Source organism: Pelmatolapia mariae, linkage group LG18 (genome assembly GCF_036321145.2).
Source record: "Pelmatolapia mariae isolate MD_Pm_ZW linkage group LG18, Pm_UMD_F_2, whole genome shotgun sequence".
Lineage (NCBI taxonomy): Eukaryota > Metazoa > Chordata > Actinopteri > Cichliformes > Cichlidae > Pelmatolapia > Pelmatolapia mariae.
The window spans coordinates 970001-990595 of record NC_086243.1 but is presented as its reverse complement, the minus strand read 5'-3'; the positions used below and the strand labels follow the sequence as shown (position 1 = coordinate 990595).

Sequence of the window (20595 nt, the reverse complement as noted above, 5' to 3'; positions counted from 1 at the left end):
CTCAGTGGATTTTAAAGAATATATAAAGTACAGACTTTCAGCTTAAATTTAGGAAGTCTAACAAAAGTATTGCATAAACTGTTCAGGAGTTACAGCCACTTTTATTCAAAATCCCAACACAAAAATGTCATAATTGTCCAAACACTGAAGTGTGACTCTCTGCTTACAGCGGCTGTCCTGCTTTCCAGATGTTGGAAGAAATGTCTGCAGCAGGACTTTCCTGTTGCATTAGAGCAGTGTTTAGTAAAACGACTGCAGTAATCATGCATCAAAATTACTGGAGTGTAAGACAGAGACCAAAGCTTCAATACAAAAGTTTATTTTCATCAAATTAAAAAAGCAGTAATACATCATCGTATATAGACAGTAGACTGCCCACAGTGAGTTTCAGACAGTGAAGCTGGGTGGCGTTTGAGGTTTTTCCCTTCTCAGAATATCATCATCATGTCCTGTAAATATACAGAGCCAAAGGAAAAACAAGTGGACAGAGCAGGGTCACGAAACACAGCTGGAACAAACTGATGCTTTTAGTGAGACAAACAATACAAAACTCCTGATATAAAATCATGACGTATCACTGAGGTTGGCGGTTGTGATTTCACCTTCAGCTTCATTAATTAGTGTGACACTAAAGCTAAGGACAAATTCACTGCCCCAGTTTTACTTAATTACAGCATTTAAAAACAAAAGCTGAAGGAAGCAAGCAGATAAACCAGTGAAGGAGGCAAACTGGTTTCCTTTTTCTCATCCACAAAAACCAGTGAGTGAAATCTGTGCCACAAGACCACAAGGCAAAAACATTTTGATCATAATCAAACTATGAACTACAGAGGAGACGGCAACGGATATGAAACTGAAAACAAGGTAACCAGTCACCAAAAAACCCACGAGGGCTTTGCTGACTGAAGCAGGGCTGCTTTTCACCTTTGAACCAAATTCACCTGGAACAGTTTGTTACCACTGATTTGAATACAAGTCTAACAAACCCCGTGAAGTGAAATTTGTGCTATCTCACTGACACTTTGGTGACAAGCTAAATGCTTACTTTGAATTTCTTGATGTTACTGTAAGGCTGTTTCCCTGCTGTTTCGGCCCATGTAAAGAAAAGTTGGAGTCTTGAGTTCCTGGTTGTTCCACTTTACAGAAACTGGCTTCAGCTCAGTCAGGGTGCAGAAGCAGGAGCTCCCAACATGGTTCTCAATGAAGCTAAATGGAGCGTAACTTGTTATTTACCTCTGATTCTAAATATTAGCCCCCATTTTAAATTCTCTGTTCACATCAGAATGACTCACGTACTTTCATTGCTCTTATAAGGAAGTGATTGTTGCACAAAATCAATAGCATTCTGCTAATGCATGCTAATGGGTTAGTTAAGAATTTACATCAACACACACTTCCTTCTGGTGCATGCTTTCAAATGGTAACTAGATGTTAGTCAGACACTTCCATCTGGTTGAGGTGGTTAAAGGTGAAGCTTGCAGGAGGCTGCTGTTATAGATTTTCTACCATTGTTTGCTTTGTGGCTGAAATCCAAATACAGGCTGCAGAGGAGCGGCTGCTGTCGCTGTGATCACCAGTGAATATCGAAACCTTCTACAGTCATTGATCGAAACGTGATGGAAGTCGTTGAAGAGTTCTGGGTTACAGCACCATGGTGCCGGGGTTACTCGTATGATCATGTATGAGTAACCCCGGCACTATGGTGCTGTACAGCACCATTCATTCTAGATCATCACACAAGCAGACTTCTAGAGTATTTAAGAGGTCTTTGTCTATGTTCTCTATTTCTAGCAAAAAACTGATATTATTTGTATCAATATTTTTACATTATACTGATGCAAACATATTTTTGGATACTGCACTCACATCTCTGACAACAGATCCCCCTGTATCCTACACACTGGACAAGGCATCTTATTTACAGTGTTCTTGGTATGGTGGATGTGTTAGCATACAGTTTGTTCAACTGTGTCTTGATGTTAAGAGTGTCCGAGTCTTCACCAGCTCCTGAGAGATGTACAGGACTGCTCAATGCGCCTGTCTGTAGCCACACTTTATGATTATTTTCCTGGAGATTTGATGTTTAACATTACATGTAAAACATGGCGAATGCAGCTTTGTTTCAATCATTCTCTCCACCGTGGCATGAAGAGTGACACCCCTGCTGTGAAGGCATGGACTCTCCATGTACATGATGGAAACTATAAAGCATACTGTCAAAGAAAACATTACTCAACTTTTTTTGTTATATAAACTTGTATTTTGTAATAGGAAAAGACTCTGGTGAAATTAAAGATGCATAGAACTGATTATAGTTCCAGTATAATGAGTTCACCACAGTTCTGCCACCAGAACAAGAAAGCAAAAAGGACAAACAATCATGTAGGAGTAAGTCGGCCCCTCCATTCTCAGCCAGCCAACAGGCGTCCACTGTTCTGTTTGCAGGGCAGCAGAAGGGCACTTAGCTGAAAGAAAGAATGAAAGCAAAAGAAGTCAAACCTCATTTAGGCCTGCCACGAGTCTTTGAAAGTTTCCTATGATTAGAGCTGAAGATATTTGGGCTTCACCGTTATGATAGTTGATTAACATTTCTACATAAGATTCCAAAAATAGAGATTTAAGACTTTTATCCCCTTTGAAAATGACTTGGTAAACTCTGTTTCTGGACGGGTGTGCAGTGAGGACAGATCGAAGGTTAGCTGGTGATCTCAAATATTGCTTTATAGGCATTCGCACCTACCAGCACATCTGTTGGGTTCTATATGAAGTCTATGTGTGCTCAAGTTCTCACATTTTCTTAAAGCACTTTTAAGAGGCAACTCTCTCAGTTTAGTAGCTTGGATGTTGCTGTCCTCAGATCTGCAATGGTCTAAATGTCACCTGAACTCATCTTTGACACGGACGGTGTAACTGTTAGAAGTCACTGTCCTCAGCCCCGTACAGGTCAGCTAGTTTCCTGAAACGGGGCCCCCAGTCACTCAGGTAGTTGTAGTCCTGTTCAGCCTCGGATGAAGCCGAGCCCAGTGAACTGAGCGACTCGGCCACTGACCCCGCTCCTTCATAGGCATACGTGGCCAGTGAGTCGTACGGTGGCGCTTTGGGGTTGCAGTCATTCTCCACCACTCTCTGGTCGATGAACTCGCATACATCCCCATTATCACGTGCAGCCATGCGTATTGGAGGCATAAGCAGGCTGGAGGGAGCTGGGGCAGGGTGGCGAATTGTTGGATACAGCAGAGTATCAGTAGGGATGATGTCACGCCTCTGTTTAGCACCCTCATCCAAGGCAGCTGCAGCAGCTGGGTGTCGCAGGGCGCCAATATCAAACGCCTGGGTGTCCTCCTCGCCACCACCCTCATCATTGTAGCTAACCACGTTGTCCCTGACATCTTCTTTGGAGATAATAAGAGGTTCCTGCTTCCTTTGGTGTCTTAATGCTGTGAATAGAACCACAACCACTGTAGAAAAGAGAACAACGATGCAGGATTAGATTATAATCGTGTCCCAGTGGAGCATGAATTTAAACAACCAGCCACCATAGATAACAGATATAAGGACCACTGCTGCTTAGTTAAATGATCTCATTTTTGGTCACTTTGTGTTTCTTTGTTATGCCTTATGATGAACATTGTTCACAGTAGTTGCTGAGATCTGGGAACAAATGAAGCCCTTTATCTACTGTTAAATCAGACTCTGTTATGTGGTAGGCACCCTGTTGCCTCTCACAGTCCTAAAGCAGTTGGGTGTGATTTAAACAAGGAAGTGAGCAGTTAAACAGGATATACCTGTCATCATTCACACAGAGTTAAAATGGGCTAAAACAATGTGAAACACTGTTCTGGGACCAGTTAAATCAATAAATGTCATTGGCACTTTTATACATAAAGCCTGGCGTTCCTTTCAGCTGTAGTGTGGAGATTCCTACTCAATAATCACGATTTGTTTCATGCAATTTCTTTCAAGGAACTCAAAGAATAAGAAGAAACATACAAGCGGGTTTAAGGATGTGTGGTTGTGCAAAATCTGGCTTCCAAGGAGCAAGACTTGAGTCATTTTGAAGGTGGTGGTTAGCAGCAGTTCCCCAGGCTTTCTGAAGTCTTTGAAAGTTTTCCCATGAACACCGGCTGCTTTTTCACAATTCTTTAATTGTTGTAGCTGTCTGTTTTCAGAGGAGTTTTTGTTTATTTTATTTCATTTTTGTCACTGTCCTGTGAATCATTCCTGTTAGCTTTATCATCACTCTAGATTCTTGGTTAGCTTATCCTTAGCATGCTATCTGTGCAGGTGCTTGCAAAAAGCCAGAGTTGTGTAGCATATTGTTGTTGTGATTGCACTTTTATTTTTATTGCACAAAATGACAATGTCCATATCCATGCTGCAGACTGCAGCACTGTTTTCCTCACCCTACACATGAACTGAAATCAGCTGATTGTAGCACAAGTGCAAATGGAACCAATAGTGAGATCGACAGGCAAGCATACTAACAATTCCAAAGAATTGAACTTCTCGATTTTCAGCCCTAATCATCACTTTATATGCACTTGTAATGGTGGCGATTTTTAAAATAAACATTTTTTAATGTGAAGTATTTTTATAGTAGGCCCAGATGCTGCAAACGGACTGACAACAAAAACCGACTATATGTGTGGTGGGTTAGAAGTTTGGATAGAAGCAAGCCTTGATATTTGTGCGCGCTCCTTAGTGTGCCCAGTGTGTGTTCATCTCACTTCGCCCACATTCATACACATACTTTTATGTTTTTCTCTGTAAGTGCTTTTCATCTAACATTCAAACTCTGATGGGAGTTGATGAGGTTGGAGTTAGTATTTTGCCCAAGGATATTTTGGCACGTCGATTGGACAGCCAAGGATCAAATCGCCAAACTTGACCTGCTCTGTCGTCTGAGCTACAGCAACAAACACAGTTTTGTTTTGTTTGTCTCCTTAATTATGAAGAATGAGTCATTTTATGGTCTGCTACATGCCTTTCTTATTTATTCTTAGCCCGCAGGAAGAACAACTGTATACCACCACTTTCTAGCTCTCATACCTGTATATCCGCTTCTTCTTCTACACATGTAGCTCACATCTTAATCTAGACACAGATAGTGCTCCCTTGTGGTCTGTCTTTGAACTACATTAACTTTACAGCAACAACTTCTGATCATTATGAGTTTTGTTTTAAGGACAGTGAACGGTGTCTCCGGGAAAAAGAATTGTGTCTGCGCCAAAACTGTAAGTGGTTTTTGTTTGCCCCTGCTCTCAATCTCAATGTTCTGATTTGATGAAATCACAGAGTGTTCCTGTAAACAAAGTCACTGAAAATTCCTCAGCCCTCCACTTTGGGGAAGGACTAAGATGGTATGATATGGTACAACTATGATATATAAATACAGGATATACATCTGTTTGCATATCCAGTCATACTTACAGAGGAGTATGATGGCACAGAGGAGGATGGCAATGAGGGCTCCTGTGCTGAGGCCAGGCGAGCTACTCAGAGCTTCGCGGTTACACAGCTCCATGTTGCCTTCATGGTCACAGGTACAAACCCTCACAGTAAGTGTGCCAGTGCTGCTCTGCATGGGGTAGTCATCATCGGTGATCACCACAGGAACCAGGTAGACGCTCTTGTGAAGGCGGCTATAGGTGGCTCGGCCAGTCAGGATGCCAGCAGTGTTATCTAAGTTAGAGAAGGTTCTGTTAGAAGATCAGCATGGCACACCTGCAGTGTGACACTGTGCTCTCACAATAGAAGGCTGAAAAACACTAATACCAGGGTGCAAGGAGAAATGTGGGTGCAACAAGGCATTACTAACACGTTCTCCCTCACTGTTAAAACAAAGCATGGACAGGAGCTATAAAGTAGGGACAGACGGACAGATAATCATAGTGCAAAAAGTTTGACAATTAAATAAATATCTCTGATGAACTGTTTTAAGATAACTCTTTATTGTTTTTAGAAAAGTGTTTAATACTTTTTTTTAAATCTCTGACCACATGATGACATTCAAAAAGAATATGACATTGTAGAAAAGCTGCAGAGCGGAGGGATTACTGCTGCCACAAGAAAATACAAAACACAAATTGAACAACCCATCCGTTATCGCTCACACTCCCACCGGTAAATCTGACAGGTGCTGCCACTGGTTTAATGGGTTAAGTGGAACCTGCTTAACATCAACATCAAGAAGTCAGCTGGTGGGGATGGGATCCCAGGGCGTGCCCTGAACACATGTGCACATGAACTGGCAGTAGTGTTCACTGAGTGAGTAGGTCACTGAAAGAGGCTACACTCCCCACCTGCTACGACCATCATCCCTGCCCCAAACCTGGAGCCCTGGAGCTCCCAGTTGGCGTGGGTCGAACACGCCCACAACTTGCTGACCTCAGCAGCCACTGGCCTCTCCCCCTTCGAAACCTCACTCAGCTACCAGCCTCCTCTCCTACCATCCACAGAGGGTAAGCAGTTGGTCCCATTCGTCTAGCATCACCTTCGGAGTTTCTGCCATCTTTGGAAAGCCACGAGTGCCGCCCCGCTCCGACCCAAGTAACAAAATAAACAGTTGGCTGATCACTGCCAGATGCTGCCCCCGCCCTACCGGGTTGGCAAAGAGGTGTGGCTCTCGTCCGAAGACATTCTTCTTCGGACAGAGTTTAAAAAAACTACCTCCCAGCTTTATCAGGGCCCTGCTTTCATGACTGATTCTGTAACTGTTCATTTAAAACTGCATACTAACATCAAAATTCATGTTTTTAATGTCTCCCAGTTAAAGCTGGTCCGGACCAGTTAGTGCTTTGTGTGAATACAGTGGTTCACACATATGGTCGGGACTGGAGGAGTTTTTCCCCTTCTGATGCAAACACACCTGATGGTAATCACGCACCTGTGATGATGAGCTTGTTGGGCAGTCTTATCAGGAAGCAGCACAGAATCAGTCTTTGCTGGATTGTTGTTCTAACCACAGTTAGTCGAGCTCCTCTCAAACTCTTGTCATTATCTGGATTTCTGGGAGGTGTATTCACCTGTTTGTCCCCGTGTGCAGGTTTCTGATTCCACGAGACGGCAAGTGGTGAGCTGAAGTCGGTGCGATTTCTGGGAGCGGTTGCCATCGAGACTGGACCATACTATGCTCAGAGCTTTTTGAGCAGTAGCATGTTTGTCACCTTTATTCACTGTAAATACAAGCTCTGTACTCACTGGGAGCCCAGCATTTGTGTGCCGCCTGTATATAGGTCACATGATAAAACAGCGTTTTTTCTGAGGGCTTCAAAAGCCTGAACTTTACTGCACGTTACATTTATTGGTCATTCATTTCGATAAGCTTTACTTTGGCATGGTCACATTTGGTTTGTCTTGCACCTCAGTTTTGCACTCTCATAACTTTTGTTAATTTTTATTATTATTTATTCTTAATTACACTATCCAACTCTTCTGTTTATTTCATTTATTCTATATGCAGCTGCGAAAAAGACTGCTGTCAAAAGTTTCATTGTACAAAACCAGACACCAGTGTTCAAACAACTCCGGTTCTGATCAGAACTTTTGTGTACAATGATAGAAAAAACTTCACATTGATCTAAGCTGCACATTTTCCCATCTCTCCCTGCAGTGCTGGCCTCTCCATCACATTAATATCTATCTCTACCCTCGTGGGGGTATTTAATTATTCACAATTTGTATGCGTATTGCAAATGCTGTGAATGATATGTGCCAAACTTTAATTGTGTTCTGCCGAAAACAATTCAAGTATGAGCTGCCTGACTGAATTATGGTTTCGAGTAAAGGGTTTTAAGTCAAACCATTTAAACACTGGTTTAAAATGCAGTAAGTTATGATGAAGTGAGTATAGACCTCTGCTTCAACAGATGTATGTGCATTATCTGAGTTGGCTCCCCTGGTGGTGGCTATGTTCATGCAATGAAGAGCAGCATCTATTGTGCAAATGTATATCTACGAGTAACATCAATCAACCTGTGCTGCATTGATAGATGCTCACCCAGCTACCATCAATCTCAAGCCGAGGCAGAGGCAGATGTGGGCATGTCAAGTAAAGCTCTTTGGTGCACTCACATAATTGCAATGTGGATTCAACAGTAATCAGAACAAATCTGATTTGGTCCTTGGTGTAGACTGAGCGGCTAACCCAAGGAGCCCTACACTGTATGTCTCTCAGTTTCGACTGTTATAAGAAAATGAAATACTTCATCAGTAACAAGTTAGAGCTAAAAATATCATTATATTCGTTTAAATTGTTTTCATGCATTTTTTCCTACATTACTAAAATATTTTGGTTTAGTTTTTGTTTCATGCAATTTAAGTAAATAATACCTAAGAATCAAGTTTGAATAATTGTGTCAGATCACCTACCTCCATTGTCTCTGACGCTGAAATTTCTGTGGTGGGTCTCCTCTGGAGCCAGACTAAAGGCAAACTTGTGTCCTGATGGTGGCTCATCAGCATCAACAGCACTCACTGTCTGGATCCGCTGCCAGAGACATCAACATTGATCAACACGAGCATCACGGTGGAGTCTGTAAAGCTGCCAAAGTGAGCAGCTTAGATATGATCAGGCTCATTGCTGCCTGTGCTACAAACGCCATCAATATCTCTGTCAGCAACAGCAGTCGATTAAACAGCACTTTGAAAAAGAACCGGAAACAGTGGTTAGCTTACCGAATCACACACAACAAATAAAACAAATACTTGATACCTCCATTAAGACTTTTGCTGCTGCTTTGCACTTAAACAGCAGCACTAATGAACCTTTCCTTCTTTGGAAGTAAGCTGTTTTCTTTTTGGTATTCTAATGTCTTTACTCACCAATTTCTATTCAAATGTAACTACATACCTGCTTCCTGCTTTGAAAATGTAACAGCAGGACACAAAAGCAGAGTATTTAACTTTATGTTAGGAAAACAACAAATGTAGATGCAAGTAGATTATTCTACAGCTGTAATCTGAGCTTCTGTAGCTGAAATCAATCTGAGAACAGCTGCTGTTCACTGTGTAGCAGCATGATACCAACTTTCCACAGCTACCTTTCAAGTCTGCAGGGTCAGAGAGTTTCATACTCCAAAGATAGATTTTGGGTGGAGAATCAGTGTAAGGCAACAGAAGCCGACACAGCTTCATGCAGTTTCGATGAATTTCAGGCTGAAACCAATTCAAAAACTATGAGTATAACGTGTTTTGTGGGTTTAACATACTGAATGAACATATACCATGTTAATATACTAATAGTGAAATAGAGTTCTGTTACTTCTGTGTGAAAAGGAGACCTCACTGAATGTTTCTATAAATGATTCTAAGCTTGTAACTGTTACAAGCTTAGAATCATGTGGTCTTATAATGTGGGATAAAAATGCTGTGCAATTCCATGTAATAATAATTCTGTCAAATAACTTTTAATGAGTGTGTGAACTGCCTGCTCTTTAACCTCCCAGGACCTGGCGTCCACATATGTGGACATCACATTTTGGGTTATTTAGACCAAAATACTCAATTTTGCTCTACAAGGGCCTGATATCCACTCACGAGGACATTATACTGCTACTGTTCTATCGAAATTTTAAACGAATATCCTCATATGTGGCTCTCATTTTTCTTACAAAACAAAAATCAGGTAAAAAAAAAAAATCTGGTAATTCTTTGTTTTTACATTCATCGGGTCCCAATCAGCCCAAATATCAAAGAGAAATTAAAAATGCATGCTGTGGAAGAGTTCAGGTCTTAGGAGGTTAAACTAAGTGCTATTGTATCAGTGGCTTGTATGGACCAAACAAAACAAGACCAATATATACAAATGCATTTTTAAAAATTCCCCTCTCCACCCTGCGGGCGTTCTCTCCTTCAAGCTTGGTCCTCTACCAGAGGCCTGGGAGCTTGAGGGTCCTGCGCAGCATCTTAGCTGTTCCTAGGACTGCGCTCTTCGGGACAGAGAACTCCGACGTTGTTCCCGGGATCTGCTGGAGCCACTCGCCTAGTTTGGGAATCACTGCACACTTCATCCTCCACATTTTCTCCAGCTCTTCTCTGAGCCCTTGGTATTTCTCGAGTTTCTCGTGTTCCTTCTTCCTGATGTTGCTGTCATTGGGAATCACTACATCGATCACTACGGCTGTCTTCTGTTTGTCTACCACCACTATGTCCGGTTGGTTAGCCACCACCATTTTGTCCGTCTGTATCTGGAAGTCCCACAGGATCTTAGCTCGCTCATTCTCCACCACCCTTGGGGGCATCTCCCATTTTGACCTCGGGACTTCCAGGTTATACTCGGCACAGATGTTCCTGTACACTATGTCTGTGAAGGTTCTCAGTCATCCAGGTCATCGTAGTCTAAGGAGCTTGGAAAGAAAAGCGTCTGGACTTCTTAAAGTTGCTTGAAGACGTTTCACCTCTCATCCGAGAAGCTTCTTCAGTTCTAAGGTCAAATGGCCGAGAGTCCCAGATTTAAACCCAGTGGGAGTATCCCCCCAAAGAGGGACAAAGGACCCCCTGGTGATCCTCTAATCACATGAGCCAAGGTGTGAAAGCGGGTGTGGGACCTAATCAGCCAGGGTTTCGGGTGAGCTCATTGTTAAACCTGGCCCCACCCTATCATGTGAATTCCTGAGGTCAGATGGCCCAGGATGTGAGTGGGCATTAAGGCGTCTGGGAAGGGATCTCAAAACTGGATTATAGATGGCAGACAGTTGGTGTCGTAAACCACCGCCTCTGTTCAAAGATGGTCGCTCACAGTGGACATAGATGGCCTCTTTCACTCCTCTTTCAAACCATCTGTCCTCTCTGTCCAAAATGTGAACATTGGCATCCTCGAAAGAATGACCTTTATCCTTAAGATGCAGATGGACTGCTGAGTCTTGTCCTGTGGAGGTGGCTCTTCTATGTTGTGCCATGCGCTTGTGAAGTGGCTGTTTGGTCTCTCCAATGTAGAGGTCTGGGCATTCCTCGCTGCACTGTACAGCATACACCACGTTGTTAAGTCTGTGTTTTGGAGTTTTGTCTTTCGGGTGAACCAGTTTCTGTCTGAGTGTGCTGCTGGGTCTGAAGTACACTGGGATGTCGTGCTTGGAGAAAACTCTCCTGAGTTTCTCTGATACACCGGCTACATAGGGGATGACAACGTTGTTGCGTCTGTCTTTCTTATCCTCCCTCGCTGGTGTCTGATCTTCTTTTCTGTGCCTCTTTGCTGACTTTATGAACGCCCAGTTGGGATAACCGCATGTTTTGAGTGCTTCCTTTACATGTGTGTGTTCCTTCTTTTTCCCTTCAGGCTTAGAGGGAACATGTTCTGCCCGGTGGTGTAGGGTCCTGATTACTCCAAGTTTGTGTTCCAGAGGGTGATGGGAGTCAAAGAGGAGGTACTGGTCCGTGTGTGTGGGCTTCCGGTAAACTTCAATGTTGAGGTTGCCGTTTTCTTCAATGTGCACAGCGCAGTCCAGGAAGGGCAAACAGTTATCCTTTGTGTCTTCCCTGGTGAACTTGATGTTTTTATCCACGGCGTTAATGTGCGCAGTGAAGGATTCCACTTCTTGTGTTTTGATTTTGACCCAGGTGTCGTCTACATATCTGTACCAGTGGCTGGGTACTCTTCCTTTAAAAGAGCCAAGAGCCTTCCTTTCCACTTCCTCCATGTGAAGGTTGGCTACAATAGGTGACACGGGGGAGCCCATGGCACAGCCATGTTTTTGTCTGTAGAAACCTTCGTTGTATTTGAAGTATGTTGTGGTGAGGCAGAGGTCTAACAGTGTGCAGATCTGATCGGGTGTGAAGTTGGTCCTGTCTTCCAAGGAGTTGTCTTCTTGTAGTCGTTTTCTGACAGTCTCCACAGCCTCCGTGGTGGGTATGCAAGTGAAGAGAGAGACTACATCAAAGGACACCATGGTTTCATCTGGATCCAGGGTAAGTTTCTGGACCTTGTCGGTGAAGTCGGTGGAGTTCTTGATGTGGTGTGGGGTGTTCCCCACCAGAGGTGCAAGGATGGTAGCAAGGTGTTTCGCAATGTTATAAGTGGCTGAGTTTATGCTACTGACTATGGGTCTGAGAGGGACACCTTCCTTGTGGATCTTAGGAAGTCCATAAATGCAGGGTATGGCATCCCCTGGATAAAGGCGGTGATATGTGAGGCGGTCGATGATTTTGTCCCTTTCAAGATCTTGAAGGCAAGCTATAACTTTCTTTTTGTAGCTGCTTGTGGGGTCTCGCTTTAAGGCTTCGTAGGTATTGTTGTCACTGAGGAGAGTAGTGATCTTTGTGTGGTAATCCGTTGTGTTTAGGACTACAGTGCACCTTCCCTTATCCGCTGGTAATATAGTGATGTTGTGGTCTTTGCTCAGGGAAGCGACGGCCTTCTTTTCTTGTAATGTGAGGTTAGACGGAGGGACTTTGGCACTGGAGAGGGTGGCTGAGACTTTCATCCTGATTTGCTCTGCTTCTGTCTGTGATAATTTGTTGATCCGTATGGCAGTTTCTGTGGCTGTGATGAGGTCCACTATGGGCAACTGTTGCGGAGCAATGGCAAAATTGAGTCCTTTGGCTAATACGTTCTTTTCAGGTTCAGTGAGCTTCCGGTCTGAAAAGTTCTTCACCCATTTTTCCTGACTGTCCTCAGGTGTATGTTCTTCTCTGAGTTGTGTAGATTCAGACTGAGGAGTGAGTGTTTTTGAAAGCAAGGTGTGGAATTTCCTGCATTGTCTTTCTTTTCCTTTAGAGTGTTGGGCCCGCTGAGCCTTGTCCACAAACTTGTAAACCTCTTGTAAACCACAAACTTGTAAACCTCTTCTACAAGTTTGTGGACAAGGCTCAGCGGGCCCAACACTCTAAAGGAAAAGAAAGACAATGCAGGAAATTCCACACCTTGCTTTCAAAAACACTCACTCCTCAGTCTGAATCTACACAACTCAGAGAAGAACATACACCTGAGGACAGTCAGGAAAAATGGGTGAAGAACTTTTCAGACCGGAAGCTCACTGAACCTGAAAAGAACGTATTAGCCAAAGGACTCAATTTTGCCATTGCTCCGCAACAGTTGCCCATAGTGGACCTCATCACAGCCACAGAAACTGCCATACGGATCAACAAATTATCACAGACAGAAGCAGAGCAAATCAGGATGAAAGTCTCAGCCACCCTCTCCAGTGCCAAAGTCCCTCCTCACATTACAAGAAAAGAAGGCCGTCGCTTCCCTGAGCAAAGACCACAACATCACTATATTACCAGCGGATAAGGGAAGGTGCACCGTAGTCCTAAACACAACGGATTACCACACAAAGATCACTACTCTCCTCAGTGACAACAATACCTACGAAGCCTTAAAGCGAGACCCCACAAGCAGCTACAAAAAGAAAGTTATAGCTTGCCTTCAAGATCTTGAAAGGGACAAAATCATCGACCGCCTCACATATCACCGCCTTTATCCAGGGGATGCCATACCCTGCATTTATGGACTTCCTAAGATCCACAAGGAAGGTGTCCCTCTCAGACCCATAGTCAGTAGCATAAACTCAGCCACTTATAACATTGCGAAACACCTTGCTACCATCCTAGCACCTCTGGTGGGGAACACCCCACACCACATCAAGAACTCCACCGACTTCACCGACAAGGTCCAGAAACTTACCCTGGATCCAGATGAAACCATGGTGTCCTTTGATGTAGTCTCTCTCTTCACTTGCATACCCACCACGGAGGCAGTGGAGACTGTCAGAAAACGACTACAAGAAGACAGCTCCTTGGAGGACAGGACCAACTTCACACCCGATCAGATCTGCACACTGTTAGACCTCTGCCTCACCACTACATATTTCAAGTACAACGAGGGTTTCTACAGACAAAAACATGGCTGTGCCATGGGCTCCCCCGTGTCACCTATTGTAGCCAACCTTTACATGGAGGAAGTGGAAAGGAAGGCTCTTGGCTCTTTCAAAGGGAGAGTACCCAGCCACTGGTACAGATATGTAGACGACACCTGGGTCAAAATCAAAACACAAGAAGTGGAATCCTTCACTGCGCACATTAACGCTGTGGATAAAAACATCAAGTTCACCAGGGAAGACACAAAGGATAACTGCTTGCCCTTCCTGGACTGCGCTGTGCACATTGAAGAAAACGGCAACCTCAACATCGAAGTTTACCGGAAGCCCACACACACGGACCAGTACCTCCTCTTTGACTCCCATCACCCTCTGGAACACAAACTTGGAGTAATCAGGACCCTACACCACCGGGCAGAACGTGTTCCCTCTAAGCCTGAAGGGAAAAAGAAGGAACACACACATGTAAAGGAAGCACTCAAAACATGCGGTTATCCCAACTGGGCGTTCATAAAGTCAGCAAAGAGGCACAGAAAAGAAGATCAGACACCAGCGAGGGAGGATAAGAAAGACAGACGCAACAACGTTGTCATCCCCTATGTAGCCGGTGTATCAGAGAAACTCAGGAGAGTTTTCTCCAAGCACGACATCCCAGTGTACTTCAGACCCAGCAACACACTCAGACAGAAACTGGTTCACCCGAAAGACAAAACTCCAAAACACAGACTTAACAACGTGGTGTATGCTGTACAGTGCAGCGAGGAATGCCCAGACCTCTACATTGGAGAGACCAAACAGCCACTTCATAAACGCATGGCACAACATAGAAGAGCCACCTCCACAGGACAAGACTCAGCAGTCCATCTGCATCTTAAGGTCAAAGGTCACTCTTTCGAGGATGCCAATGTTCACATTTTGGACAGAGAGGACAGATGGTTTGAAAGAGGAGTGAAAGAGGCCATCTATGTCCACTGTGAGCGACCATCTTTGAACAGAGGCGGTGGTTTACGACACCAATTGTCTGCCATCTATAATCCAGTTTTGAGTTCCCTTCCCAGACGCCTTAATGCCCACTCACATTCTGGGCCATCTGACCTCAGGAATTCACATGACAGGGTGGGGCCAGGTTTAACAATGAGCTCACCCGAAACCCTGGCTGATTAGGTCCCACACCTGCTTTCACACCTTGGCTCATGTGATTAGAGGATCACCAGGGGGTCCTTTGTCCCTCTTTGGGGGGATACTCCCACTGGGTTTAAATCTGGGACTCTCGGCCATTTGACCTTAGAACTGAAGAAGCTTCTCGGATGAGAGGTGAAACGTCTTCAAGCAACTTTAAGAAGTCCAGACGCTTTTCTTTCCAAGCTCCTTAGACTTCCTGTACACTATGCCGGCCACTTGGTTATGGCGTTCCATGTATGCCTTGCCTGCTAGCATCTTGCACCCTGCTGTTATGTGCTGGATTGTCTCAGGGGCATCTTTACACAGCCTGCACCTGGGGTCTTGCCTGGTGTGATAGACCCCAGCCTCTATGGATCTTGTACTCAGAGCTTGTTCCTGTGCTGCCATGATTAGTGCCTCTGTGCTGTCTTTCAGTCCAGCTTTGTCCAGCCACTGGTAAGATTTCTGGATATCAGCCACCTCCACTATCTGCCGGTGGTACATAAGGACAGGCCCCGTGATGGTTCCTCGTCTCCCTCCTCTTTCTTGGGTTTCTGCTGCCTGAGGTATTCACTGAGCACACGGTCGGTTGGGGCCATCTTCATGTTGTATTTGTGGATGTTCGTTATCTCATCCTGGACTGTGGTGCTGACACTCACCAGTCCCCCGGCCTCCTTCCTTCCGCTTAGCATACAGCCTTAGGGTGCTGGACTTGGGGTGAAACCCTCCATGCATGGTCAGGATCTTCCTCATCTTGATGTCAGCGGCTTCTATCTCCTCCTTTGGCCAGCTTATTATCCCAGCAAAGTACCTGATCATGGGCAGGGTGTAGGTGTTGGTAGCCTGGATCTTGTTCTTACCGTTCAGATGACTCCTCAGGACCTGCCTGACCCTCTGCAGGTCAGGCAGGTCCTGAGGAGTCAGCTGAGAGATGTGTGTATTTATGTGTGTATTTTTCTTTAACTAGTCTTATTTTATTAAATGAGAAATACTAGCAGAGGGATTAAAGGCTTTAATACAGATTAATGGTTGTACTTGGTGGCTGCAGCTTTCCTAGCGACCTCTTGGTGGTTCCCATTTGCCTGTGGGATTCCCAGGTACTTATAGCTGTCCTCGATGTCTGCACTGTTGCCTTTGGTAGTTCGATCCCCTCAGTTCTGACTACCTTTCCTCTCTTCGTTACCATCTGACTATACTTCTCCAATCTGAATGACATTCCAATGTCTTTGCTGTAGATCAGTGAATCGATGTCTCTTTCACTTGTTAGATCAGCTGGTTAGTCTCGGTGCTGCATTCAAATCATCTAGTAGATCCTCAGAGGGTACTTCACTTAGGATCATGGCCAAGCTTGAAACATGGATCCTCCGTAGCCAGTTACCAAGACTATCTTTCAGGTCAGTTCCGCTCACACCAACGATCCTTCTTCCATCGCACTTGGGACTTGGTTAGCATGAGGGGTCTAGCCTAGGGAGTCTTACTGGATACAGACGCCCTGGTGGGGAGTCAAACCCACGACTCCCATTCCAAAGGCATGTAGTCTTATTGCATAAAGCTATACACACACACACATATGTGTACCCATATGTGTTGGTCCTGGGTAACTGCTGTTGATCCACAGGTGCAGTTAGTTATTGTGACTGCATGTAGGTATTTTGTTTAACTAGTCTTATTTTATTGAATGAGAATTACCAGCTGAGAGATTAAAGGGTTTAATTCAGATTAGTGGCAGTACTGCAAACGTGCACAAGTGCAACAAATACAGCAAACAAAGAGTCTGAGGGAAGCACTGGAGGATCTGTGTGGAACAAAAATCAATGATTAACACTGATGGACAGATGAATAGGCAGAGGGATTAAAGGACGAAAGTATGGCAGAATCCCAGAGTTGTAAGAAGACCATTGGCAGCAAAATCTGGAGGATTTTAGTTGCTCGGATGCTCTTAACTGATGAGCTCATTTGCAGACTTGTAGGAGTAAATCCTGCATTTTCTGCATCTGAGGCTGAATCTCAGGTGGTTCCTGTAGCCAGCCAAGCTCTTTGCTTGTACTCACGTGCTAGCGTTAGGCAGTCTTTACCAAAGTGGGTTAAAATGACCTCCCAGCCCACTGTTCCTTAGTGGTGCAAGTTTCAGTCATTATACAAATGTCCTGTTTATAAGGTTGGAAAACAGCAGTCAGCTGAGACTGAAGAAGTCACTTCAATGAGTTACAAAACATTTCTTCCACTAAAAACGTCCAGATGAACAGAATCAACTTTGTGGGAGACTTGGATCTAGATTTGTTGTGTTATACTTAATGTGTGTGTGTGTGTGTGTGTGCGTGCGTGCGTGCGTGCGTGCGTGTGTGTGTGTGTGTGGGCACATACAGATTTGTGACCCTGTTAACTCTTGTGTGATGTTAGATGTACAATATGGCACATCAGCTTAAAGAAGAATCCCAGTGCTCAGTTTCTCAGCTGCAGAAACGTGCACACGCCTTACGTGCACTTTTAAGCTATCACACTTTAATCACTAATACATTTGATACACACACTGTGTGATAAATCATATTGAGTGTAGTAGTACAGTTACATCTAGTGCTGCATAAAACATTCAATTTCATTTTCTTTATTGAGAAAACATAATAAGTCTATACTAAATGCTAAAGTTAGTCTTGTGGTTGGGGGCACCAGTGCTTCCAAACAAGTTATTACTATACATGACTGTCTAACATTATAATTATGCATGTTTACTGATCAAACCCAGTTGAATGTTGCTGTCATAATAAAAGCTGACTTCATGCAATCACAGTGCTCTTCTGTTTTATGCTAAAAGGGGATTATGTGCTCAGTCTAGCCCTTCTGGAACTTTTCATGTCCTGCAATTTACTCATAAAAGCACATCACTACACATAAGTACAGTGCCACCTGCTCTGGGCAGACGAGCACAACCTCTGAGAGGTTTGGGAGGCCGGTCCACACTGAACTAGTGTCACACAAAATGCCTGTTATGAGGATCGAGCAACATTTCAGCACATATCTGTGTATCGCACTCATGGTTATGTGTTTATCAGCAGCCTACAGGACCGACTCCAGAATTTGCCATTTTTCATAAACAGCTGATAAATCTGGACGGCGTAAACACTCATCACATTTCCGTTACCATCCAAGGGCACACTAAGGATCCGCTGCCTCACTCTAACTGGCAGCATGAACTGGCCCTAAATAATTATTTTCTATCATGTCACTTGCAGCTGAGACCATCTGATATCGCTGAACACTGCTGACCAACAGATCAGTCTGATTATGAGGCAGACTGTAAACAAGCCCACCGTCTCTCCAGATGATCTCAGTCGTACTGAGAGGTCAAAATGAAAATGACTGTCTGTGAAATGTTCATCATTTAAACAGAAAACATGTGAAACATCATGTGAAAGGAAGTGTGTCTGTGATTTTTCTACTGGTTTCTTTTTTCAACCCAGTCAGTTATTAAAACCTGTCATGGTCTGAGTGTGTATTTTTCTTTCACTTGTTTTCAGAGTAGAAACTTTAGTGATTTAAATTTTATTCCACAACCAGCATTAATTTTTTGTGCTCACATTCAAGGACCTTTAAAGAAGCTTACTCAATAGCTACAAGCACACAGTGTGCATGCAGTGATTGTTATGAGGACTGACAGAACACTGACAAGTGAAAACTGCTTAAACATTATGCCCCAATCAATCCCTTCAACACAAGCCAAATATCAGCCCTACAATAGGAAATAGGTAACAACTAGCAGCTTTTCTACATCTCCTCTGCCGTCATGTTAATCAGAGAATGTCTCTGAAAATGACCTGAGTTTAAAGCAGGTTGTAATGAAATAACTGACTTGTTGTCATTGTCTGCACTTCTCTTGTTTGCTTCCTGGTCTGTTATTAACAATGAAAACAGTGTAAAATAGTCAGATGGCTGAGTGAAAAGACACCAGCAGAGGTTAGATCAAAAGACCCATCCTGTGTGTGCACACAGGGGCGTCTTTGCTGCTGTGATCATCACACTGACAACAATCACTCACTCACAAGCCAAGACAACCAAGCTTCACTACTAGCAGCTAACATGAGCCAAGACAGCTACCCATCTCTGTCTTTGTTCAAATACAACCACAGACTGTGTACAAAAGACTGAGGCAGTGTCTGAGTCCCAAAGATAAAGAAGTGGCTGATGCTTCTGTTCTGGAGAGCAGGGGGGGCTGTTTGGAAAACCACCCTTCGATTTATGGCTTTAGTGAAGATTTCCTGATGAAACCAGTCACTCAGTCACTGTCAGGGTCCCTGTGCCTTCCCGGTCGGCTCAGTATGGCTACATGTGTTTGTTTTGATTTTGTTCCTGCTCTCTCCCTCCCTCTCTTTCCCTCCTCCCTCTGCCTGGGCGGAGCTCACCCGTGGGCTCCTGCCCTTGGCCCACGCACCTGGTCACAATCACACACCTGTGGCTCATCACCCGACAGTGTTCCAGTCCCTTTATAAGATGGCAGCACTGTGTTTCTCGTCGCTGGACCGTTGCCGACCCTCGTCAGTGTAAACCCCAGCTCAGTTTACTCTTGTGTTTTCCCAGAGATCTTCCTATAGTAATCCCTTTGTGTTTCTGTGAACAGATTCCCTGGACCAACCCCTGTGTTACCTGAGCGATCGAGTGTGTGAGGTTTGGAGTGAGCTATCGTGTTTTCTGTGGAACATGAGGAGGAGCGTGAGGCGTGGAGCGTGGACAGAGTGTGGAGTGTGTGTGGACTTCCAGCGTCTTTTCCCCCGTTCGTGTGTGGATCCCCAGAGCCCGTCCTTCCCCCACTTTGTAAATAGATCACCTGGTGTTGCTGTGAATAAAGACTCTTGTGTTCTCAATTCAGAGCCTGTGCGTGAGTCCGTTCAGTCCCGTTGTGACAGTCACTAGTCTCAGGTTTGTAGCCGTTCTTTGGTTTCACAGTCAGATTACAACACACCTGGGACTTCACTAACCAATGGGTACCATCATTATAGCAACATCTGTTTTATATAAAAATTAGGCAGAGCTGTAAGTTGTCATTTTCATTTCATTTTGGATGCTCACTCATTAGTCTTTATACAGCTCTGGGACTGCTCTGGTCTAATCAGGTTTTGAAGTCAGTAAGATGCCACCAGAGCACACAGTGAGCTAACACATGAAGTATGTGAGTACCTGGCCAGCCTTGGTTTTCTCACAGACAAAGGTTTCATACACAGTGGCAAACATGGGAGCATTGTCATTGATGTCCAGCAGACGGATGTAGACACTGACGCTGCTGCTCTGACGGGGATTATCTGGAGGCACAGAAAGCACAAAAACATCTGTCACTTTGGGGTTTTGAAACTTTTCCAGTACCTTCACAGCCTCCACTGAAGCTTCACCAAGCTTATATTCAAAGTAAACTTTATTGTCATCTCTGCTGTATCCAGTGCAGCATATAGAGAGAAGGTGAAGATTTGATCAAAACTAAAGAAAAACATATGAAGAGGATTTTAAAAGTCCTCCCATGATTAGAAGTAATGAGACTCTGTAAGACATCATCTATAACAGACACTGAAGGGGGCAGGTGGGCAATATTTCTATACTTATTATGTCTTCAGAGAGAATACACTTAAAAAAATCT

At 44.2% G+C, this 20595-nt stretch overlaps 1 protein-coding gene across 2 annotated transcripts in view; it reads right to left on the bottom strand.

Annotated features, from left to right (window-relative positions):
- Positions 1-303: 303 nt before the first annotated feature.
- Positions 304-20595, bottom strand: part of LOC134616487 (cadherin-6-like) — a 61804-nt gene continuing 41512 nt past the window's right edge. Inside the window, exons 9-13 of one of the 2 annotated variants that reach the window (XR_010091458.1) lie at positions 20145-20266; positions 8371-8488; positions 5431-5682; positions 2741-3458; positions 304-2465 (exon numbers count right to left, since the gene is read on the bottom strand). Coding sequence is in view for 1 of the 2 variants with exons in the window: in XM_063461313.1 (XP_063317383.1) it covers positions 2914-3458; positions 5431-5682; positions 8371-8488; positions 20145-20266 (1037 nt within the window). In the remaining variant the exon portion in view is untranslated. Of the gene's footprint in view, positions 3459-5430; positions 5683-8370; positions 8489-20144; positions 20267-20595 lie in introns of both variants that reach the window. The other variant, XM_063461313.1, reaches the window with a different exon arrangement.